General features: G+C 37.1%; 3 protein-coding genes across 4 annotated transcripts; 1 reads left to right on the forward strand and 2 right to left on the reverse strand.

The window, feature by feature from the left end:
• Positions 1-197: 197 nt before the first annotated feature.
• On the forward strand, positions 198-5797 carry LOC141908822 (uncharacterized). Its single transcript, XM_074799043.1, has 16 exons — positions 198-313; positions 481-670; positions 895-1056; positions 1147-1234; positions 1332-1449; positions 1537-1660; positions 1745-1891; positions 2247-2444; positions 2544-2669; positions 2997-3164; positions 3241-3402; positions 3731-3939; positions 4024-4147; positions 4227-4376; positions 4450-4629; positions 4784-5797. The coding sequence occupies exons 2-16, from the start codon at positions 493-495 to the stop codon at positions 5131-5133; spliced, it is 2484 nt and encodes an 827-aa protein (XP_074655144.1). The 5' UTR covers positions 198-313; positions 481-492; the 3' UTR covers positions 5134-5797.
• A 7825-nt stretch (positions 5798-13622) lies between these two features.
• On the reverse strand, positions 13623-20712 carry LOC141899997 (rab3 GTPase-activating protein catalytic subunit-like). 2 transcript variants are annotated; one of them, XM_074786685.1, is made up of 26 exons: positions 20667-20712; positions 20112-20164; positions 19943-20018; positions 19711-19861; positions 19464-19542; positions 19250-19369; positions 18998-19163; positions 18820-18919; positions 18663-18744; positions 18517-18585; positions 18357-18430; positions 18169-18258; positions 17927-18084; positions 17760-17843; positions 17516-17688; positions 17253-17416; positions 16873-16992; positions 16421-16667; positions 15837-15918; positions 15648-15753; positions 15455-15576; positions 15280-15376; positions 15092-15192; positions 14778-14999; positions 14610-14642; positions 13623-13898 (listed from the first exon to the last, which is right to left on the reverse strand). In XM_074786685.1, exons 1-26 carry the CDS (start codon positions 20691-20693, stop codon positions 13674-13676), a joined length of 3021 nt encoding a protein of 1006 aa, XP_074642786.1. In that variant the 5' UTR covers positions 20694-20712; the 3' UTR covers positions 13623-13673. The 2 variants fall into 2 exon arrangements, with proteins under 2 accessions (XP_074642786.1, XP_074642793.1); XM_074786692.1 differs by lacking the exon at positions 14610-14642.
• Positions 20713-21138: 426 nt separating this feature from the next.
• On the reverse strand, positions 21139-24660 carry LOC141906657 (DNA repair protein RAD51 homolog A). Its single transcript, XM_074795937.1, has 9 exons — positions 24546-24660; positions 23689-23826; positions 23491-23608; positions 23206-23297; positions 22634-22728; positions 22429-22542; positions 21916-22045; positions 21465-21586; positions 21139-21381 (listed from the first exon to the last, which is right to left on the reverse strand). The coding sequence occupies exons 1-9, from the start codon at positions 24639-24641 to the stop codon at positions 21258-21260; spliced, it is 1029 nt and encodes a 342-aa protein (XP_074652038.1). The 5' UTR covers positions 24642-24660; the 3' UTR covers positions 21139-21257.
• Between the last annotated feature and the right edge of the window lie 1063 nt (positions 24661-25723).

Consider the following 25723-nt stretch of genomic DNA (forward strand, 5'->3'; position numbering starts at 1 on the left):
ACATAGATGATTTTAGCCAAAGACGTCTAAAAGTTCTTGTCAGTCGGGCGTTCTTAGTTATTCAGTTGACCGCTAGTGCCATCGTCCAGCTCGATTGCCTATTATACCAACGTTGTTTTATTGCAGTAAATAGCTTCATCGATATGACTCCCCCGTTTGGGATTTAAACCTGTAGCACTAAACCCGGAAGTAAAATAAAAGATGATAACAGTCAGACCCATAACAAACTCATCAAAACACGTTTAGACTTGTTTTATCTGATGATCAACAGCAAAAGTTACTAAAACCGTTGTTTTGTCTGTGTTTTTGTGAGGTAATTATGAATGAGATGCCTTTCTGAAGCATTTCTGAAGTTCGTATGTGTTTTCGTTATCATCAAATACAATTCAATCGCTTTATTGTTTTACTTCTTTACTACTTACTTTTACTAGACGGCTTTCAAGAATTTATTGAAATTTTATTTAATCTTCAATTGAATAGAAGAACGGTGCGATGATGGACGACCTGTTTCGATTTGCTGGCGATATTGAGTTTAGTGAAGAAATTCCGATTCCTGGTCAAATCGCGGAAGTTAAACTAAAACAATATTCGGAAACTTGTAACTTCCTCCAACACAAACGTCCGCTGACTCCAGAACATCCTTATTTCTTTGCTCAAGTTAATTCATTAGGTGGGTAGGAAAGTTTTGCCATTTTGAAAAATTTACTGCTTCATAATTAGGCTCGCTGAAACGGTTAAATCGCTCGGGCAACAAGTCCTATGACAGTTATTTAAAAGTTTCAACTCAACTGTAACTGAGCCAGTTTCTCACAATCGCTTTAAAGCAATCGAGTTGAAACAAACATAACTTTCACCAATCGGTCGTTGCAAGATATCAACAATCGATCGTTTCAGCTGCTAATAGCGTGATCACAATCGGAATCGCTGGTCCCGATATCAATGATGACGTTCATCCCGGAAACTGGAACAATACCGTTGGTTACCATAGCAACACTGGGCGGTGTTATACCTCGCACAAACTCGGGGCAAATACGGACGGTCAAAAATTCGGTATAAGTAAGTGAATTGATATATGATTTTATCGAATGTTAATTCTTGCGATGTTGGTCGTTTATTATATTTCATTCATTTCGTCAATTATTTTAGATGATATTTTTGGAGTTCTCGTCACTTACTTCGGTGAAACGATGTCCACTGTTATGTTTCTAAAAAATGGACAGCCAGTTGCGACTAGGTAAAAACACTGTGAATGTTTATTATCGATATTAGTCGTACATGATTTTACTGTTTTTGTCGTTAATCTTATCCGAATGTTACCGATTGTAATTTAGGTATCATTTTGAGCCGAATCATTCGAACTTTTTGCCGACTATCGCGTTAGAAAATGGACCGATAGATTTGGGTCTAATGTGGCCTGAAGCGGCTCTCGGAATTCCCAAATACTCAGAGGTACGCGTTTGGCGTGTGTGAATTTTTTTTAATTGCTGTTTAAGAATCTGGTGGTTGATCAATCACTCGTATTGCTGACCATTTCAGAAAAATATGCTGCATTGGATTCGTTCTCCATTAGTGCATTATGACGCGGCGCAAGATCATTTCTTTTATGATGATCTTACAAGAGATGAACTTCCTATACAAAGTCCATTTCCGCTCTCTAGACGTAAGACTTCTGTACAAAATCATCACCGTTTCACTCGTCTTCGTGTTTCCGTGTAAATGTTATTCTTATGAATATTTTTTACAGAAATCCAACATTTCGAGGTTGTCATCAAAGAAACCAGTGATATCGGTGCCGCGAACTGTATCGCTATAGCAACGTGTAGTCCTATTAAACCTACACCAACATGCGAATTGTTACGTGATTATTTTTGTTGGCATCCGGATGGACAAGGTTTGCATCTACTACATCAGTATATACCGTCGTTACAATTCTAATGAATGCATTAACCCTTTCAATACGTCTACACCGCAGTGATAGATTTTGCTAGTACACCGCAGTGCGGTGTATTGATATAATTAGTTATTAGTAATTATCTCTCTTGAAAAAGGCAGCACCTGTCAAACATAGTGAAATACTAGTAACTAACGATACACTGCACCGCAGTGTAGATGCACCATAGTGGTATTCCCGTTATTCAACACACTAGGGTGGAATTTTTAAAAATGTTCAAATTATCTCCAGCACTATAGGGTATTAGTTAGTCAGCACTGAAAGGGTTAACTCTTTGATGCTTTGATATTTTCAGTACTGAAAATGAAAGTTGGTGAGAGAATGGGTTGGGGTATACTATACGATCCAGCCCATAGAAGTGATGCTGATTTCGACGATAAGAAAGAACAGATGGTGCTGTGTTATGTTTCCATCGATTCCGTTATTGTTTATCATAAGATGATGTTACAGCCTCCTGGAGGCTGGTATCCGTTAGTACTGCTGCATCCGTACGGTACGAGCGCTGCTGCTATTCGATCGATATATTACGAGTGTTGTCGATTTATTGAATATTTGATTATACGTATATTGACTACCGAATTATTCGTTTTAGCATCTAAGATTGAGATCGATATGCAGAGTAACACAACACCAAAAACATACACTAAGTTAGATGAATTGTTCCTTTCATCAATAACCGAAGCGTATGATATTCTGAATGATAATTCAAGGCTTACCGGTACGTATATAAGTAGGCAAAACACACTTTGTATTGATGAAGAACTTGATGACTGTTTTATCTTTATGCTGGAATTTCAAAGGGATTGATTAGGATTCGTTGTTAAGTATTTGACATTGTGGCTGTTGTAGAAGCGAGGCTTTTGAACCATCAAAAAATACAGAAAATCAAGCTTGATTTTAGTGTAATCTATTTTTCACATTCGTCCGCTCTGGTAGGGGCTGCAGATATTTTAAACGGGATGGCTGATTTTTAGAGGGGTGTATCTGAAAATGAATAAAACCTGTTGTGGAGAACGCCGATTGTAAACTTGTCTTCTTGTTTCAGCCATTGATGATTCGACGATCAGAGCATCAGAACAATTACAGTTCACGATTGATAAAACATTCTGTCGCGTGAAGTTAACTGGTGAACAGAAAGGAATTCATGTGATTCAGTTACAGAAATCACTCACCCCTGAAAGCTGTTATTTCTATTTGGAAGTCCTCGGCGCTGGTATGTATCTATTTCTTCTCATCCGAAGTCTGTAGATTAATCAAATGTTAAAATGCTCTTCTTCTTTGTTGCGAAGGTGAAGATTCCGTGATCAGTATCGGGGTGGCTCCGTCGGATTTTGCGCTGAATAAATATCCGGGTAAAACCGACGGATCCGTCGGATATACGTCGCGAGATGGTAAAATGTGGAATAATAATCAATCAGATGGTAACACTACCGGCAGGAGGTTCACATCAGGTACTACTCTTATATTACTATTGATGACCTATATAGACACTGATCTCATTCATGTAAACTGGTGATTAATGAAAAGTTCTACTCCGAAGTTCATACATTGTCCAGTTTTGTTAAGATTTCCTTGTTTTACTGTCAGATTCATTTAAGCTATTGAGTTTCTGTGTGATATGTTGTCATAATCGCCCCTAATGATGGCTATTTTAGTCTCAACAGCTGAAATGTTGTAGTTTCAGTATAAGGCAAATAATTTCTCATAAATTTTCAGATTATCGTTTATTCCTATTTCTATGAAACGTTCAGTAGTATATGACGTACGGTGATATTTCAGGTGATTGCGTCGGTTTAGAAGTTTCATCCTTTGATCACGTCCCTGTAATTCTGTTCAATAAGAATTATCAAGCGGTCGGTACACGTTTCATGACGGTTGATAATTTGACCGAATTATTTCCTACGGTCGCGGTATACAGCGGTGGATCAGACGTCGATATCAATATCGTTTGGCAAAATCGTATATCAGCGCCACCTGTCTTTCAAGTTGTAAGTTATCGTTTTGACGTTTCATTTTGAATGCTGTGTGGATGGCTTGATAATGATTGATTTACTCGTGTTTCGTTATTACAGGCAAATGTTGAACATTGGTGTCTACCTGAAGGAGCTGAAGCAGATCCTCGAGATAACATCATTAATTTACAGTCATCTCATACAAACACTCAAATCTTACAGGCTCCTTACAGTTTACACAACGGTATATCATAACTGTTAATAGAATCCTCGCAAGCAATTCATTTGAACGAGAAAAACATTTTTTTCGCGTTTCTTTCCAGCGTACAACCATTTCGAAGTTAGCATCGTCGATGATTTCGACGCTGAAAGGCCGCCACCGGCTATCGGGCTTTGTACCGCGAGTCCAATCTACAAAAACGGACAGTCAAATTTTAAACAAGATTTCATTCGTTTCTGGGCTGTTGATGAAGGTATTTTTGTTCGAACTTAATCGATCGGTAAACAAATCATACGCCAGTTTCATATGTAATGTTTAATTTGTAGCTTTAGGTGCCGTGAAGAAAGGTGACCTGATGGGTTGGGGTGTATTATTTCCTGATGAAGAAATGTGCAGTGAAGAGTTAGTGATCTGTTATCTGACAATAAACCGTGATGTGGCATTGACACGTGTGTTATTCAACCCACCCGGAGGTCTATTTCCACTTGTTTTATGTCCAGCCGGAGGTACGAGTCAAATTCACCACCTTGCGATTCATTAAATAAACGAACTGAACCAAAGCAGCCCTGCACCATCGATTCAGGCATACAAAATTTTAGTGTGAAGTGTTGGTGATCACTTTTTGAAAGTTTGTTGATAAAATGTCTTATTGTTTTAAAGTTGATCGAATACAAATGGAATTTGGGGCGACGATCATCGAAGAACATCCATTTTCAAAATCTGCCGTTAAAGAGTTGCTCGTTCACGCTAAACGAATGTTAGAGGAGGAATCGCAGACTATCGCTGATGGTAAAGACATCGAAGAATGGACGCTACGTAAAAATAAACAGAAATATTTACGCCCGGTTCCCGTAAAACAAGAGACGCCGACGTCTCGACCGCAGCAGCAGCAGCAGCGTAAACCTCAGAGATTGGAGGAAGTTGAAACGGGAATCTGGGATGTCAATCAAAGAGAACAAATCACTCATTTCGGTTCCGTTAAATCATCGAAAAGTTGTACAATTTTATAAGTCGTATGAAATATGCGTTCACGACTGGTCTCAAAACAGAGTTTGTAGCAATCCTGAGAGAATCCAAAAGTGCTCTTAAATCTAAAGAGTGGTCTTAAGTTGTTAGATTGGCTATAGAACAAAGACGGACTTTTAGACTGGTGCTGAATCTAAGCCGTGACTGGGCTGCTGGCCCTTGGTCTCAAAAGTGCTTAGAAGTGATAACTCTTGTATCAGCCTTACTGCTACAAATCCTGATAAATATAATCTCTCATAGTAAACAAGGATCTCAATATGAAATATGAATAGTTAATGAACTATCTAAAAGTGAAGCCGTATTGTGCTGTTTTTGTTGTAATAGTAATCTGTGATATTTTAATCTGTATAAACTGCTGATTGAAGATTCATCTGTTCTCAGTTTCCCTGTTTATAAAACGATATTCAAAAAATTATTTTTGTTTTTCACTCGTAACAACAAACATTGTTCTCAAAAATAATGAATTTACTGAGCCTATATTTATATTTTTATTACTGGCCTCTGAAGTTATACATCAACCGCTATAACTTTCTTTTCACACGTTTTCTATATCGATATATTATATATATTTGTTTATATATTCCAGCTTTGTGTATGTATATATTTCGTCCTTATCCAGATAAAATTAGTATATTTATTTTATTTTACAAACATTTTATTCTTTTCTGTTAGTTATCATTTACATATATATATGTGTATATATATATATATATATATATATATATATATATATATATATATATATATATATATATATATATATATATATATATATATATATATATATATATATATATATATATATATATATATATATATATATATATATATATATATATATATATATATATATAATATGGCATAGAGAGAAAAAGAATGACCATTTGACTTACCATTAGAGCTAATAATAACCTAGGAATTGTGAAAAACACTGAATGAAAATGTAAGTTAATTGGGAACGGAATTTTGAAGTGTTGCTCAATTAGGGATCGATTGTTACGTAATTTGGTTATAATGATCACTTGTACTTCGCCATACGTTCAGCAGCGTGTAATGGATATAGAGTTTGTAGCTGTTATCTTCCAGGCTACGCTGATTATTATATTATGATTATCTATGCAATTGGTTATATGTATATCATGATTTTATACACAGTTTTATCAGTATACTAAATAAAATTTCCATTTTATATCTGAATTATTTGTTTGCGGGTGCTTTATCGTTTTCTCTGCACAGATATGCCGAACCCAGACATTGTGTACCCTTTGCAACGAAAATAAGGAGATTCACTCGTACATATTAAAAGCTATACAGAAATATCTATCTATTATCAAAAATTGAAAACGGAGGACTCTAGTTTCAATTGAAAGGCGGTTGATCAGCCTGATTTTCCAAAAGCATAATGAAAATATCACATTTCAATGGGCGGATCTAGGATTTTCCATGGGAGGGGGGGTGTCCAATGAGAACAAATGGCACTTTTTACAAAACACCACGTACTGCGGATACTTCTATGCCATTTTAGGGGATGCTCTCGGTCAATTCATGCGTTGAAAATTATTATAGGTGGAAAACTTTGGTCCAAAAAATTTTGGGGTGACATTTTTGAGGGAACTTCAAATTTGAGGGGGGGGGGGTTCCGGACACCCTGACATCCCCCCTAGTTCCGCCCCTGAATTTAACATAATATCATATCAATTGGTTATTACATATACAGAATCAGCATAGAAGAAAATACCAACATTTTCCAGATACGTACAACTCTGAATACGGATAAGTCACAGGAATAAATTACCGTCTACTGGACCCAGCAATCTACATGACTCGAATCTCATTTCAGAGCTGTGGTACTGGACCACAGACGAACGGCTCTCAATTTCCATATTCATTAAGCGTGAGGTTTTCGTTACAACCGACGTAGGTTTGACCTGCGGCAGTCGGTAATGTATCAATTCTCTGCGGGAAATCGTCTAAACGTTGATATCGGATTATCCTAATGGCACGAGATAAAGTTAATCTAATAAAAACGACATTTGAGATCGAATCGGTCGATATTGATGTTGACGATGCTAAATGATGGGACCTCGTTACTATAATCGGCGTTTAAAGGAATTTACTTCATACAGGTTAGTACATGGTTAACCGATAGTTGACAGGCACAGCTGGTTACGAATTTGTTTCACCTTTGACTATATCATTTTTACGTATGAGAAAATGGGAATTTCGATTAGAATTCTTGATACAAAGTTCACGCTGGCTGCGTAAACCCAATAGAAAAAGATAGATCCAATCTTTAGAGTTGATCTTAGGATGAAAGATTTATTTATATACATTACTTAACGGAAAAAAAGATAACTTAATGCAAACACTGACTTCTTTTATCTCCAACCTATTACAAATACTACACACAAACCCTTCATATTGCGCTGAGATCAACAGTACTTGATCTCTGAATTGAAACGTTTACCAGTTTGTGATAATATTCACACGATATATCTATCCAATCTATCGCTCTGAAGTTACCGGGGAGGTTGTTTTTACGCGATTTTTAGAAGGTGGGAGCATTAGTTAGTTTATCCCGTTATTACAGAAATGACGTTCACTTCGGGGCAAGTTTCCCCCATGATAAACTTCACTACTCCTCTCCGCCTTCTTTCTCTCTGTCTCTCTATAAATTTGAATATCATATTAAAAGGACAATTACTTTTGTAATTGTATCACCCAAACGAAGTATAACTGATTAAGGTCATTTATCGATTTACGTTAATTGGTACATACAATTAAAGAACCGCGGCATATGCGGTTTTCATCGGTTTCAATTGATGTAAACCGATCATCATCCGAGGAGGTTAATTATTCAGCTGAAAAATGTAAGTAAAAAGAATACGTAATATTCAAACACCCCTAATCAGGGCCCGAGGAGCAGTCGTTACTGTCTGCACATTCAATATACCGGTAAGTAAATTTTAGAAAGTGAATAGATCATTCTTTTATTTCATTTTAGGAGAATTTCTCAATACGACCAACAAACAGCGTATTACTTCCCGCGTCCATTGCGGAGGTTCATCATATTCGGTTTTATAGGCATCAATGTGATAGCCCTTGCGTATCTGATTTACAAAGGACAAACTAATCACGATTCGAAATTAGTCAACGCAGTTACAACAAACGCGTCCTTAGAACAACAAAGGAGAAAGTTACATAAACCTGAAATGCGATGGATTCTGGCGCCTGCAAAAAGCGACAAGGCCGCGAAAACTACCCAATCCATATCTCAAGTAAAACTAATGAGCAACGAAGAAAAAATGTTGGCTTTTTATTTGCTCGATAAATTTGTGGAAGTTTGTGACCGCTTAAATATCACCTATCAAATGTACGGTGGAACTTTGTTAGGATCGTGGCGGCATCATGGACTCGTTCCATGGGATGACGACATTGATGTTGTCGTCCCAGATTTTGCCGCTAAGGATAAGCTTTATTTGGCTCTTAGAAAACTTGGCGACGATATCCTGATATTCGATACTAGATATCGTTTGAAATTAACATCTAGTAAGGCTAAGAAAACTAGCAGATTTCGGTGGTTATGGCCTTATATAGATATCCAGTTTTTTCGTGGTAACGGAACACATGTCTGGGACGCAGCTCCCGAATTCAGCGACATCGTCTACGAAAGAAGGGATATTTTACCGAGTAAGATTCGACCCTTTTCGGGGAGATTTCTCAAATCACCATTTAATACGTTGAAAGTTTTACGCCGATGTTACGGAAACACCGATACTTGCGCAATGAATCACTACAGTCACAGATTCGAAAGATGGAATAAGAAAATTGTGAGCTCGAAATGCGAAACACTAAGGCAACAAATTCCGTTCGTTCATCGCCGTTTTACAAACGCAACTATGGAAGAAACTCTGATCATTGATAACAGAACTATACAAATCATTTATACAAATGAACCTTCTGATTCAATTACAAGCCCTTATAGTTTACGTCGTTTATCGTAAACAACGGAAATCGGAATTTTGCATCTTCTGTTCTGAATTGAATAAGACTAAAAAATTGATACCTTGCAGTTTCTCATTTCTGCCGAGCTTAAAGTTGACCCGGCCGGCCACCTATCAACCCTGTACATTACTTTAAGACAAAAATTACGATCAGGCTAACAATATCAGACCCGGCAGCTGTAGAAATGAACTGATTACAAATTCTATTGCGATTTACAGAATGACCCGCCCGATTAGGAGAAACAAGGTATTATTTTTTAGTATGGATAGGTATTACTTCTGTCTTTCCTCGCTTAAATGAAATATCAAGTCATATCACAAATTGTTTACGAATTTTTCTTTTGTGGCTAATAAACCGCACATATTACATATCATCAGTTACTACTCAAGTGTTTGTTATCGGTTGTTCAACTGGTAATTACCCTTATTAACCTATAAGGGACGTAATAGATTGATACTGCTCAAAAATATCCGGCGACAGTCGAGAGGAAGTTTGTGTTACTCACACGCTGCGCAGTTTCAAAAGTTCGTGATATCGAACTAATTAATTCGCTCCTCTGACAAAAGAATTATTTCAAAACTGCACAGCGTGTCCTCGCTGACCTGGACAGACTTGCTCCGGTCAAGCGGACTCCAGGATCAAAGATGAATACATATAAATAAGTGGAACTGGTTCCATCAGTTAGTTTAGTGACTCGTCATCGGAATCAACGACGAATTGATCGGAGTAGGAAAAATGGATTTAAGTTTATACTTGATGATAACTGCGTGGATAAACTTTATATTTTCAGTTTATGGTAAGGCTGTCAAATTCTTCCTCTTTTTTTTTTACTTGTACCGCTACCGAAAGAACGTCATTTCATTTTTGTAAAAATGATATAAATTTTCAGGCTGCAAACAAAATAATGCGAATGGAACTGAATGGATTGACAAAAATCGCCCGTGTAAAATATCAATATGTATGGTAGGTATATGGCAGACTTCATTTGAATATGAAAATTAGCGCTGCTTTTTTACCCATCAAATATATGTTGTGGTATAAATCTATGTTTATGATGTAGGGAGGAATTCTAACTCGGAGTACAGTACAATGTCGTCCAGGATGCCAGGAACAGCTCTATAAAGCGGATAGATGTTGTCGCGCTTGTGCAAGCGAGAAAGAAAATACTAAAGGTATAAACTGAACCATAGCTTGAATTGTTAATAAATGAATAAATCGCAGTTTTTGATATGTTTTTGAATCACGTTGCTAGGATGTGTAGTGAATGGAATGGATGTGAAAGATGGCGAATCCGTCACAAAACCCGGTGAAAAATGTACGCGGTGTAAATGCGAGGTAATTAGCTGAAATTATTCACAATAATTACTGCTATTTGACGACGATTTTCATCCTAACACATTTTTCAATGTATCTATAGTCAGGTGAATTGACATGTATTAGGAAAATCTGTCCAGTTCTCAATTGTCCACAAAAACAGCGAGTTGATAACGAAAAGAAATGTTGTCCAGTTTGCAAAGGTATACACACATATTCTACATCAGTTTATCTAAGGTTGCGCACCGTTCTCAATAGGCCCTCTAGATATCTATATTCTTATTTGAAACTATACAGGAACAACTAAGACGATGAATCCTGTTCCAGACTCGAGCTGTCTGTTTCAAGATCGTCTGTATAAACGCGGTCTACAATTCATGCCAGACAAGTGTACAAAATGCGTTTGCAAACAAACTGGAATCGAGTGCTTTCGTAAATCATGCCCAGTTTCGAAATGTCCCGACGAATTCTTGGTCTATGATAGGAAATCATGTTGTCCGAGGTGTAAACGACCAGTAAATGGATGCGTACATAATGAGAAAATATACAAGGTAACTGACATCCAAATCCTTCAATGCAATATCTATATTTATCATATCAACACCAAATATCCGATACAATATATCTGTACTTTTTGATGTCATATTTCAAATACATTATCATATGTGTAAATTTCTAGATAGGGCAAAATTGGAAGGATGGCTCATGTACAGATTGCACGTGTAATGATGGAAAGGTTATATGCCAAGATATCACATGCGGAATGACCCCAAAATGTTCGCAGGTAAATATCTCCCTTCTCCGAACATTCCAATCCACTTATTCTTGTGCTTATATCATTTCTTGCTTACTTTCAGAAATCCATTTTGTACAGACCACAAGGAGAATGCTGTCCATTGTGTGTCCCAGGTAAATGGATGAAATATGCTTTTCTTTAGAAATATTCGTGCAAGAAAAAAAATGTTTAGTTTCAAAGGCTAAAAAATCTAAAATTTCTAATTCCAGCGCACAGTATCTGTTCCGTGAATGGAATGAACAAGAATTATTTGTCTTACGCTTCGTTTGACGGATTTAATTTCAAATTCGACGGAAGTTGTAGATACACCTTACTTCAAGAATTCGAAAACCGCCAAATAAACATCCGACTTAAGAATGAATATCATCCGTATCCAACTGTGAGAACTAAACTGGTTACAATCATCGTATCTTCTTTATCTATCGGACTTCATAGAAATCTCGATATCAGAGTAAATCGTAGTAAAATCAGTTTTCCGTACAAACACGAATACTTCACTATAGAAATCGTCCAAAATTCTACAGTTGTCGTGAATCTGATAATCGGTTTCAAATTGACGTGGAGCAAATCAGGCGATGTTAATATCTACGTGACACCGAGTTGGCAGAACAAATTAGGCGGACTTTGCGGCAATTTCAATCGTGTCATAAAAGATGATCCCAAAACAAAAATCAAACATGAAATCGTCTCTGATATCGAGTTATTCGCCAAGTCGTGGAGAGTTGGTGGGAAATGCAGCTGTGACGCGCCGTTCAATACGAAACTATCTTCGTGTCAAACTGTGGATCAAAGAGTTCGCGCTCATAAGAAATGTGATATTCTTAAACGTTCATCATTCAAGAAATGTCACGGGAAAATTCCTGTAGCACCATTTCTTAGGTAAATATAACTTTGAAAGTCAACCCACAATGGAGAACAGGAAGAAAAGCTTTAAAACATCGAAAAATCTGAACGTTCACTAAGAACTCCGAATTTTTGATTTAAACTAAAATTCATCTTTGAGGAATATTTGATACCGTTTCAGTGTTATTTTCCATTGCAAGTATACAATTGTGATGAATTCCATTGTTTTTGTTTTCAGAGCGTGCACTGATAATGTTTGTGAATGTCGTTTGGATAAAAACTGCGAATGTTCTATCATCAAGTTTTACATGGATGAATGTGCCGCGTACGGTATTCATCTCAAACTACCTACAAAATCATCGTGTAAACCGGCAATACAGCTACCTACTTACTCCGGTAAACTAAATAAAAAGAAACGAAAGGGAAAACGTAACAAAGCGCCTCCGTTGCTTTTATAAGAGTTACGAAAGTATAATATCTCATAAACCTAGTCATTATAAGAAAATTGTATATAGGCCCCTATCATGATAAAATTCAATTTTTGTTGAAATATATTTTTATGTATATCTTTATCTCGAATTGTTTTCGTTGTATTTACATCAACTCGTTTACAGCAATACTCAAGCCAACTCCACATACCATGTTTGATGATGGCACAGGTCGTGGTACTGTCGTTATGGGGACATCTATTTGCAGTATTAGTTCAAGCATGGACTCTAAAATTCGTTCTAGAGTCCATGGTTCAAGTTATTAATTTTTTAACATGTGACCTATCATCGCATTAAGTTAATTCACAGAAATTCCTCCAGGTGTCAACAACGACTGTCAAACAAATGCGATAACCCCGTTACTTGAAAATTAAAAATTTCAGTCGTTTCTAAATAAGTTCAATAACGTTACCATAATAATTACGTTGTCTAATTAAGTGTTACAAAGGTAATTTCAACTGGTTTTGAATTCATGAATGTCTTCTGTACACTGTTTGCTTTTATTTCGGGAGGTTTTCATAGTTCTCCACGGGGTCTAAAGGATATTTTTATGTTGTACGCCCTCTATTGGATTTTCAGTGAACTAAAATCACAATTGATCTTTTGTGTAGATTTCGATAGACTTTTCAATGCATTTCATATAAAGTGAATTAACCGATTCTTTAGACCGATATCATTCTATGTAACAGAATCCTGTCATCCTCTAGAACTGAATTGCTACTGATTCTGAGAACTTATCGAAGAAGCACTATATGATTCCAGTTTACTTTCTATTCTTCAGCATCCAGGGTATTCGGAATCGTCAACAGATAGATCGGGTTTGAACTTGGGACATCCTGTGTTTATCCTCTATTCAGCATCCAGGGTCTCGAAATCGCTAAAATGTATCGGGACATGCTCCTTATTCTTCATTATTCAGCATCTGGTCGTGACTACTCAAAACAGTATAAGAGATTGGGTTCGAACCTGGAACAGACCTATCTATCCATTTTATTCAGCATCCACCACAATGAGTTGTAACGATCTTTAGATAATTTATTACATCAACTATTTTACATAATATAATAGATATAAGCGTTTACATAAATGTAGTATCTTCTGAGAAAGCACCGGCGAATCGACAATCTTCTTTAATCAATACACAAAACATACGTTGAGGAGTTGGTCGTGAATACGGCGCAGGACGTGGAACTGTCGTTCTGAGGATATACTCTTTACCGGCTGGTTCTGGGAAATCCGGTACAGTACTCGGTGGACGACTTTCACAATCATTCATCTGATCTTCCAGTATCATATGACTCGACTGAAATATAATACCGTGAATATAAATAAATAACAGTTCAATCTAACAATGACAGCATCAGCTACTAATATAAACATGTAATATACAATTCAAAAACATGCACTGAATTGTGAGTGAGTGAATGACAGCTTTCAACTGGTGAACCATGTACAGTAAATTTCGCCTAACCGGACAACCAGCAAAATTAGTCTCAGCTCAACAAAGACTGAGATATTGATCAGAGAATTAAGATAGTACATCAGATAATAATTCACTATGTCCAAGTTAGGTGAGCTTTACTGTATATCCATAGAAGGATAAGCACTTTTCAGAGTGTGTCTAAAAATGGATAAAGACTATACTCTTAAAGCGCTTTACCCAAATAAAAGACATCATCGACTGATGCACGCTCTCTGTATCCAGTGAAAAATTGGTCTGAGGTCATTGTCATCTATTCGCTAACAATATTTGTGATTAGATAAGTTTATAATGACGCAGATATTCAAGCACATGTGATAAAGATTTAACGCTATGAAATTAAACGAATAGCTATCATGTATGTACAAAAAAAATTCAACATCTGCTTAAAAAACGAATCTCAAAATATCGTATACGAAAGAAGAAAAGACACCGGTCAATTTATTCATTACAGTTCGGAGAGTTTGAATAATTGACAAATGCCTCGAAAAACAAATAATCTAAAACATGAAATTCACGAAAGTTTTTTCTCACCCTTCGTCTCAAATTAGAAGCAAGGGGAGGATCCTGCAAAAACAAGTTTACCTCAATACTTAATTCATGAACGTAACTAGGTCGATATAAAAACTCGTAGCACGCTGTTATTCATTTGCAATGGGAGAACAAATTACAAAATCACCAATGATTGGTAAAGATACTCACTCTCTGAGCCGACGCAAATAGTTTATGAATGATTTTTCCGGCAGGACCACGCGCCGCACCGATTACATCTACTTCCGGCTGATCTAAAAGACTCGATACGAATTTCTCTAGTTCGGCCTGTCTCGTCGGACTGTCCTGTTTCTGATGGGTGAACTTATTCTTCAGCGACTGAGCACGAGCGATAACCGTCTCGGCGAGTTGAATATGTTTAATGATTATATCCTGAAAATGAACCGAATTCAATTAACGCGATGAACAAAAACCGATAAAACAAGCAATTTCTATCCAGATACGATAATTATGAAGTTATGTACCTCGTATTTTTTCACCATCGGTTGTGGAGCTCTAGAACAAGCAGCAGTTCTATCAACTATCTGATTCATCAGTGCTTGTAACGAAGATACATCTCTTTCACCTGAAATCATTACACATGATACGCATTCAAATTACGATGAACTGTACTGATATTTCTGAGATTGATCAGTACCGATGAAATGCATACCAATCTTCAGAATTTTGACTATTGCACTTTGAATAAGACAAGGCATAAGATGCAGGGCGACTTCAGCTGGTTTTAAAGCGGCAAGAAAATGTAGAACCTGAAAATAAGAATATTATATTCAATATTCACAGCCAGCAAATTACAAGTCACGAACTGTAGTTAAAATTCTATATACCTTCTCGGCTTCTTTAGTGTCGTCGAAAAGACGTTTCTGACGCCGGGCTGGAAGAGGTTTAGCGCTGTGCCACACCTCGACCCACATGTTTCCAGCTATCTGCATCCTTTGACTCAGTTGTCCTGAAATATTGATTGACATCAACGGATATTCGATAAAACCGACGGCGAGGGCAGCGATGAAATGTTCGTACCTTTTTTAACGGGTTTGCCTCCATCATCGGTACCATCTTCCTCGACGTAATCACGAGGTGAATACCATCGAACAAAATCTTCTAGCACGCATCCTGGATTAGCAGCCTGTATGAGAGCGTGTGTATTAAAATTACTAGGAGCTCGTCGAAACAATGAAAATTCTTGTAACATTTTCCCCAAATTCTTACCTTGAATGATTCCATATCGGAAAGGAGAGAAGCACTTTGCATTCTAGCACGGAGATGAGCACCTTCCGCCGACGTTCCTAATCTAAAATATACCAGGTACCGGGTATATATCACAATGGTTATAATAATGAGGACTTAAGGGTGCTAGGGAAGCCACTTTTATTCTAATTGCTCTTTCCCTGACTATTCTCTGACATGCGCGTTGTTTTCCCTGACTCGATCAGTTAAGGATCCAGTCAATTAACACAGTGAAGTACGTAAGACATAGATGGAAACTATTTGATTTTATGTGCAATCTAGCAAGCCTCACAAAGCTCCCTGACTTTTCCCTCATTTCTTGCTTATTTTACAAAATTCCTTGATACTTTTAAAGAAAAGAAAATTCCTCGATTTCCAGGTAAGTGGCTGCCACCCTGTCTGTAGTTGATTGCAATAGTGTGCATTACGAGATCGATGTCGAATCTAGATGAAAGATACTAGGTAGTTGGAAATGAACTTAATTTCGATTGAGTTGTCCTATTGGACGGCACACCATCTGGTGGGGAGGCTGGTGCAGCACAGGGTCTCATGTCAGTGATTCTTACTTCGTTAAAACATCTGCTTGTTCTTCTAACATATCTTCAGTCATCGGACTCGGTTCTTGAGTCATAGGAATAAACAACGGCTCGTCGAGGTTTAGTAATTTCAGGTCAGCGCATTGTCGGAACCGGCCGTCGGGTTTATGCGATAAAGAATCCTGATATTCAGCGGCCGATGATGATTGAGATATTAGACTAGGTTTATCGGTATCCATTGAAGATTCGCCTTCAATTTCACCTGGTTTTTCATCATCTATTTATAGAACAAATGAGAAATAAACGTACAATACACCGACCACATTCTATAGTGAAAATAAATTAGGAGCACTTCATGAAGTATGGTCACAAAATTCTGCTGATTTTCAATTCAATCATATCTTAAAGCATTATGTACATAAGGAGAAGATACCCCTTTCCTCCTATAGATGCCTACGCACTTTATGCATAGTCCCCCTTACCATTTTCCATTGTATCTGATTCCGCCTCATCCCAAGACTCTTCACATTCATAGAACTCATCATCACTGAGTGAACTGTCTTCCGTCGGAGAATCAGGTCTCGATGAATTGATACTAACAGCTGAAAATACACGCAATAGTTTCATTACAAATACCAATAAAATTGTATAAAAACATCTTCAGTTTCTACAGGGTGGCCACATTTATTTGACTAGCTTTTCTCCTAACATGCATGTTGCAATCAATTAACACAGTCAAATACGTGAGATAAATTTCTCATTTTTTACGACATTCCCTGACTTATTTGAAGAAATGAAAATTGCCGGACTTTTCACTGTTTTCCAGGTTTAGTGGTCCCCCTGTTCTATAATAGTTACAGACCAGATGCTGATGCTGTGCTGCTTTTAAAATCATCCCTATCATAGGACGATAGTTTCTTCAGATGCCTCTCGTCACGTTTTTTCTTGCGTTGAATACAACAGTTCAACATCTGCAATTTCTGATGCAATAAACACATTCCTAGATTGGGACTTCCTAATTCCAATCTGAAATATGAATCGGTTAATGAATTGTCATTACCGGGAGAAAGTTTAATCATTTAAAGCATTTTGATCAAGATTCTGATACATTTTACAAAATATTACCCGGAAATAACGTAACCGTTTTCCAAACGATATCTCATCTCTAAAACCAACTCCTGCCACAGATGAGCCATCGCACGCAATCCTCCGTGACTGTAGTTGACTAGACAGAAACAGACAGCGAGTCTCTCAGTTAGTGAACCGGTAGGTGCTGCTTTAAACTTCCTTACTATATCCTGAAATAGACAAGCAACATTCAGTAAAACAATCGATCTAAAATCTATACAAAATAAAGGCACAAATTTACCCTTATTTCATCCGGTATTTCCTCTTCTTTATAATCTATATCTACATCTTTACTGCCATCTTCTTTCGCATCAGGGAACAAAAACTATGAGCAGAAATATATCATTCATTCAGCATGTTATCTGAATTTATTCGATCTTCTATTGGTGAATAATAGGAATAACTTACTAATAGTATTTCATTGAGAACATCTGCAGGAATCGGAGCCTCTTCAGGTTTTATGGACATTCTAGTGGTAGCTTTAGACATTACCGATGAAAGCGACGGTATGTGATAAGGAACTGGTTCCGTAAGTCGTTGTAAAGCTTGAGAGATATCACCAGTTTCTATTGGAGGAAAATAATTCATAAATTAGAATGCGATCATTAGAGTAGTGTATCGACAGGTTACTGTAGTATCAACAGACCCACCAGAATCATCCATACTCATTTTACGTCCGAGAAGTTGTTCATTCGATTCACTGCGACGACAAACTTTCACAAATTCATTCAAATAATCAGCTTTAAAATAGATAAATGAAATAGATTTTTAAAGGGGTTGTGAGGGTAATAAAACCAAGATTAATGATTTCTCGAATCGACAGATGGATAAGACTTACTTAGAAGACATTGTGGATCGTCAGTCATACGTACTCGCACAGCCCAGTACGGAGCTTGAAGTGGATCCAAATCACTACAACAAAATATCTAAATTAACTGCTTTTACGCTTCTCATTATGGAAATTGTATGCATACTTCTATTAGAACTCCAAAACTCACGTATAAACAGAATTGTCAACTATCATATCTTCTGATAATGTTGGCCAAGTCGTTGACAAATGTAACTCACTGAAAAATAACCAAGAAACGTCAAAAAGAGAACACGCATATTGAAAAGTGGATGAGGCAGTTATCATGACTGTTACCTGACTGGATCTTCCATTGCACCAAACGGCAGATCACTAAAAGAATCACAGCCAACTATTGAACCGCATGTAGAATCCAGATCTGCATTTAATATATGAATAGTGAAAGGAGAGTTCTAGCTTTTCACGGCGAAATGTTCGATCTAATGGTAAATACCTGGAGGAGCTTGCGTCCAAGAAGAATTAGTCCAGTCATTTAAGACATAGGTAAACCGTACCGAAACACTGACTGGAGGCATTGGTGAAATCGGACAAGCCTAATAATATAAAACAGCGGATCAGTATGATGACAACTATAAAAACATGTTCAAAAATTCAACAGAAATTATACGTACGAGCTTGGACTTGAATAAATCTAGAAGACCGTTGAGATGATGGTATTGTTTGGGAACCCGTTGAAGGTGAACCATCTCGTAGTTCATACGCATTCCTGGACACTCGCAAATTCCCGAAAATAAGCGACGCGCTTTTTTATGAATTTGAACGAAAATTGGAATTGTGCTGTAAAAAATTTGGGAACAGATATCAACATACACTGCATGCGGTTTACTCTAGAATCAGTTTTTGTCTATCGATTGATATCTTACCATCCAGTGTTATTTATAGCAATTGCTACAGAACTAAGTAGAATATTCATTCTACTTTCCTGAGTTATAGATTCAGATTGAATTGCCGGCGAAATAACTAGGAAATCACGTAATCCGTACCTGCAAATTATTGAAAAACATTCTCTTGAAATGGTGGTTTTGGATTAGAATAAAAAGAATTGCCGATTTACGAATGCTCTTAAAACACACTGACCATCTACACAGGCAATGTGCACGAGCTGGAAAATCATTTTCTGTTGACAGCATATCATAAAATGACGTCGGAACAAACTCTAAACAAAAATGTTTAAGAGATGATACATTTTAGAATTTAACCCATTCCTGTCATAGACTTATATGAGTGGGCCACACTTAACACCTTAATATACACCAATGAAAAAACGAGCTCGGTGAGAAAAAGTTATTGAGCACAGAGATGTAGAGGATTACATTATTCTTACCTTGTTCTTCTTCTGAATCAGTTTCGATGACATTTTCAACTTCTGTCACTTCTTCTTCTTGCTTTAATTGATGTCTGACAATTGAAAATTTGAAATCGGCAAAACAAATTTGTTCGGTCTTTTCTTGCCAATCGCCATTAGCTAATTCTCCCTAGAATAAACAATATAATTCATAAAACAATAACATGGAAATGAAGATCTCACTGATCTAATTAGATATATTTCTATTTACAGGTTTAAGTGGTGGTAAAGTTGTAGCATTAGCGACCTTCCATTCATGAATGACTTCCTCAATTTGAGCGATAAATCTGCAATGGAAATTTCAATATGGTGAAATGTCAATAATTGCTTGCAGTAATTGATAAGCTTGAAGGGATACTTGTACTAGGAGTCCAGCTTACCTTTCCCATTCTGAGGCCGTGGTGAAGTCAGTAATTTCAAACACTTCAGCATCCTGAACAAAATGTATTACGTTTCTGTTATTATGAATGATTAAATGATGAAGGTTAAAACGTCCTAGATGAGGACTTGAAGAAGTCAGTTGTCTGCGATTGTGAAACAAGTCACAGCGTACACTGAGTTAGAGTAATATAGCAGACCGTTTGAAACTGACATGAGTTAGACAGGCTGAAGGTTTATTTCACTGTACTGTCAGTGACCTGTCAGTGTGTCAGTCAGCAGTGACACTACTGACTACGTCCACGACCAGCTGACACTGGGAGGAGAGAGAGTCCCTGCTGTCGTCTCACTGACACTGACTGTCAGACAGTGGCGGCAGTGCAGTGCCTGGTACCACGATGTCGTATAAAACTATATTTTATAAAGGCACTTCTCGTAAAAAGTCGGGATGAATTTTATTTTTATGATTATGGAAAGCAAAAGAGCTGATAAAATCGTCGACTGGATGAAGGAGACCAGTATATTGTAGAAGTAGAGGCAGAAAAATTATTTCTTACTTCGTCCGCCATATTGTTTCTCCACATATCTGGTCGTGCCTAATAGCAGGTTCAGGCCGCAGCAGTCGGTATATTTACATATTACTCGCACGCCGCAGTAGGAATGTTGCGGGTTCGTGTTAGTTCATACTTTTACCGCTAACGATTTACATAGGAGCAGCACTTGACGGTGAGGATCTGACATCCCTGATGGCGGGCCGGATTCCTAAAGAAAATTATGCAAAAACGCCGACTCTTGTCCTTATTTTTATCGCTTTTGTACTACAAATCTGACGTAATTTGTGGTACCATCCATAAAAGTTAACATGTTATATTTTCTAGTGAGGAATTCGATTCTCAGAGTAGAGGGATTCTCAGAGTAGAGGATGCCCGATAACTCCGAAATAGTAAGCTCTTAATCGAATGAATTTCAAGTACACCAAGATTTAAACCGAAAAAAATATATGCATTTTATTTACAAAATTTACACCTCCATAAATGATCAGCATTACAAAATGATTACAAAGTAAAGTGAAGTAGACTAATATCTGTTAATAATGATTGAATATATTTCAATCATAAGTAGATCCATGAGCACAAGAAAAATACAATTCAGTCTTTAGCATCGCCGATACCATCAGCATTTATTGCAAACATTGCCTCTGACTCCGGTAAACACGGAGAATCATAGATTTTACAAATTCTAGTTTCACCTCTTCCTTTACGCATATACAATCTATAAAATCAATAAACAACACGTTTTAACATTGATTTCTGCCATAAGAAATGAAGACATGATTATAAAGACAACACACAAACCTCGTGGTTGATGCATGTGCGATGATGTTACCACCGATTGGTTTTTTAGGATCAGCGGCGAACATAGCAGCACCGTCAACCTGCGCGACTACTTGATTGGATATCAATACTGCCACTCCAAACTGAAACAATAACGGTAAAAATTTACACAAGTTCGACATCCAAAGACTGTTGGTTTCACCAGACAAGTGACTGTCTAATTCAATTGAAGAATAAACCCACAATCAATCAGGATCCGGTTCCATAGTTGTGGGTTAGAGTTAACTCTGAGTTAAGATTAGTTCATTTTCAATGTTTTAACTCGGGGTCAAATCTTAACTCACGACTGTGGAACCGGGCGCAGAGTTATACATGGTCAATAAACCAAGGGCTTCTCATTCGTGTTGTATTCGTACTGAACAAATTAGGACTGCAAACAAACTTTATGTCCGTTAAATATATTTAGACTCACTTCATCGGCAAGTCGCAGTAACATTCTGAGGAAACGAGCGAGATGCATTTGTCGCGCAGATAATTCTCCTCTTCCCGAATAATCAGTACGATATAAAGCGGTAGCGCTATCCACGATTAATAGAGCAAATCTGAAAATATTCACAAACTATCAGAAAAATTCCGTGAGGCCATTGAACATATGGGGAGGAATTAACAAGTTCACTGACCGCTTAACTTTTAAATACATGAAAATCAGCGAAATTATGAAAGTACACATACATTGTGAGCTGCAATTCTAAATTCCCAGATCTAGTTCTACAGATAACCACAGGGTTAAAATCAGTTCATTTTCAATGAGTTAAAATTAATTTAATTTTAGTGAATCTCAACTTTTGAGTCAAAACTTTAATCATAATGGTGGAACAGTCCAGCTCAGTGTTCAAGCTGAGCAGAAGAATTTTGCTGCCTATTCGCTCACTCTGTATTCGATTAATAATCTACTTGATCGCGCGCGATGATGATAAATCATTACCTCGATTCAGCCATCATAGCGGCGGCTTGCATCAACAGTTGAGTCTGATGATCTGAATTATACGCTCGAGCATAGGCAACGTTATCTAAAACATCGGGGCCGTTTAAACCATATCTGAATAGTCAAAATAAATCTTTATATTACTACAAAATCTATGTCCGGATTTAATAAATTTAATTATATAAATAATGATCACGAAACTGACCTTTCAGCAACTGCTATTAATCTCTCCGGTCGAAATGTTCCCTCGCTGTCGATATATAAACATTTACCTTCACCACCTCCCATATCGATAGGTAACTATAGAATATAATTGATGTACAGCATTCAATTTCAATCAACTGCTATTAATCTCTCCAGTCAAAATGTTCCCTCGCTGTTGATATATAAACATTTACCTTCACCACCTCCCATATCGATAGGTAACTATAGAATATTATTAATGTACAGTATTCAATTTCAATTAAGAGGACGTTTTTCATCATGTACCGCTAATTGAAACAGTGTCGCAAATAATAGGTTCACAAATAAGATTTACTATATTTTATTCCCGCCTCAAGAATCGATAAATAAAATAGTTCGTCGTTATCGATTCACAAAATATTCATGAGTTGTCATCGCAATGAAAGGTTGTCACACAATTATCAATAAAACTGTACTTCACACAGACAATTGATGACCCTATTATGTAATTAATAACTATTGAAAACAGAAGCAACATTTATTAGGACCAACTGAAGTTCGACCATCAGTATTCTCCTAAACTTAATTCTTTACCTGACATGTAACCGCTAAAGTGTGACATAGTTGAGTTTTACCCGTACGGAATTCACCGAAGATTTCCGTGATAGAACCAGTTTCTATTCCTCCTGAAATATCATCAATTTTAGTATAGAGTATTATCAACGCACAACAAAAATATGGTAAAAATTCCTCAGTTTTTTAACATTTGATGAGCACGCAGTCCGTTGTTGTAGTAATGATATAGAAATTCCACTCTGAAGAAAAATGAGTCCAAAATGTTTCCTCGAGCTAATGCCTAATATGTTGAATCGAACAAACCTTGTAATAGTTTGTCTAATTCCTTCGAGCCGGTCGTCAGTTGTATGATTTCCCGGCGTTTTTGATGGAATTCCGTGGCAGTTGTGAATCCCATAGGAACCAGTTTAGCCGCTTCATTCTAAAAACGATCGAAACTCTTAAAATTTCGCGAGCCTCATTTCGCCGTGATAATGGTATAATCTATATTGTAGTACTTACTAGAAGTTTGTCAGCTTTGGCTTCACTGATTCCTTTGATCGACAAAAGAGTCTTTTTCGGAACGAAAGCCACAGCTTCAACCGTACACAACCCGACTTCTTCTAATTTCTTCACATCATTCGCACTAATTCCATGCGCCTGTTCATTGTAAATTGAATAAAAAGTTTAAACAATGTCCATCTATTCTATTATGCATCATATAGGCATACACGATATAGTAGGGCAGGGAAACGCAAAAGGATGAAGGCTCTAGTTCTACTTCAGTAGTATAGCAGGGGTAAAAATGGCACCTAGGAAAACTGAATGAAAGAGAGCGAGTAAAATTGAGTGGATGACTGAGCTCTCTGAATTGTTCTCGCTTGTTGGTGTTGCGGGGTCAATCAAAAACTTATGTAGGCCTAACGCGTTTGTTCCAGATTGTTACGAGGAGAGGAGGTGCCTCAACAACCTTGATTATAAAACAAAATGTTGGAATTACTCAGTAGAAAAATCTTGAGGAGCAACCCCCGTACACCCAAGTACTATTGCATGAACTCGCAATACTCAGAAACAATCAATACTGTACCTCACCTGTCTGTTCTAGTGCAAGCAAATAGTATTGATCAGAACATAAAATTTCAAGTGACAAAGATTTTAGCTAATAAGTGGGGGAGACAGTTAGGTTATATTAATAATGGGTCTGGTCAAAATTTGTTAAGGCTTGTTACAAGCAAGGGGGAGCGAGGAGGACAGGAGGTATCACCGAAATTTCCGGGTTCCCCCAAAAAATCAAGTGAACGCAATTTTTGAACAGCCTCCAACTCTTAAGGTTCTACTTGAAAGGCATTTTTTACTTCACTGACTTTCTATACGAATACCTCTAATTTACTAATTGGTAATGGACCAAAGTTTTCTTCATCTTCTACTTCTGTGACTGCAGCAGAAGTGGAGTTTTTCTGCGCCTGTTTTGCCATAACTAACTCGAGTGATTTATACAAGGCGCCTTTAGGTTTAATGCTATACCGCGTAGGACTACTCCAATTTGTTAGGCCTAGTATTGGACTGGTACCCGCTTCTTGGTGTTCGAATCCCAATTAAATTCCAGCCAACGCGCCGTGCACTATGCCGCTTTCCTGCCGCTGAATACGTGACAGTGGTTACAAAATATTAGGTAGATTGAAAGAGCAAATAACATTCATGCAAAACTCATGAACATTGCAATTTTATTCAAAACAAATTAGGTTTGAGCGCCTTTGTTCATCAGAATTTGTTTTTAATTTTTGGAAGTTTGATGCCACTCCTGGCCGGCCCGTCGCTGAATCTGACCCGATGTGAATCACTTTGACAAAATAAGCTGCTGCATGGCTAATTTTATTCAAACAAGGTAACACTAGACGCACTTTACGCAAATGACCGCCATCCGATTTACCAAAATATTAAAAAACCATAAAACGCTAAGGAAGTGCAAAAACTCCGAGCGGATTTTACCGCCATGAATTCATGCACGCTAAAATGTTGCATAATGTAATTTGATATTTGAAGTGGTCTCCAACCGATAAACCCACGAATCACAGAAGACCGTAATTTCTAAATACGACGACAAAGTGTAATTACGCAGATGCAAGTATGACTGGGATAGGTACAGATTGAACATCAGCACAAAAGTTAAAATGATAATTTGGATATATTTCATAGTTCACTGTAATTTTGTTCTTTGCGCTCGTCAGCTTTCGAGTAAAGTCAACCATACAGAAATAGGTAAGATATCACGTTGATTTTGATTTTTTTATGAGAAAAACATTTCAAAAACGACATCGTCTTGAGGCAATTTTTGTTAGGAAATTCATCGAATATTGTCGACGGACCTAACCGCAATTATCAAAGTGTAGTATGAACAATCAAAGTGTAGTATGAATAACCTGTATCTGTATTAAGATGACGATACAAAGTGTAGTATGAATAACCTGTATCTGTATTAAGATGACGATACAAAGTATCAGTTTTCATTAGATGATGAAAATTCGGAGATAGTGTTGCGGTAGAATCTGCCGCTGAA

This window comes from Tubulanus polymorphus, chromosome 1 (assembly GCF_964204645.1).
Source record: "Tubulanus polymorphus chromosome 1, tnTubPoly1.2, whole genome shotgun sequence".
Classification (NCBI taxonomy): Eukaryota; Metazoa; Nemertea; class Palaeonemertea; order Tubulaniformes; family Tubulanidae; genus Tubulanus; species Tubulanus polymorphus.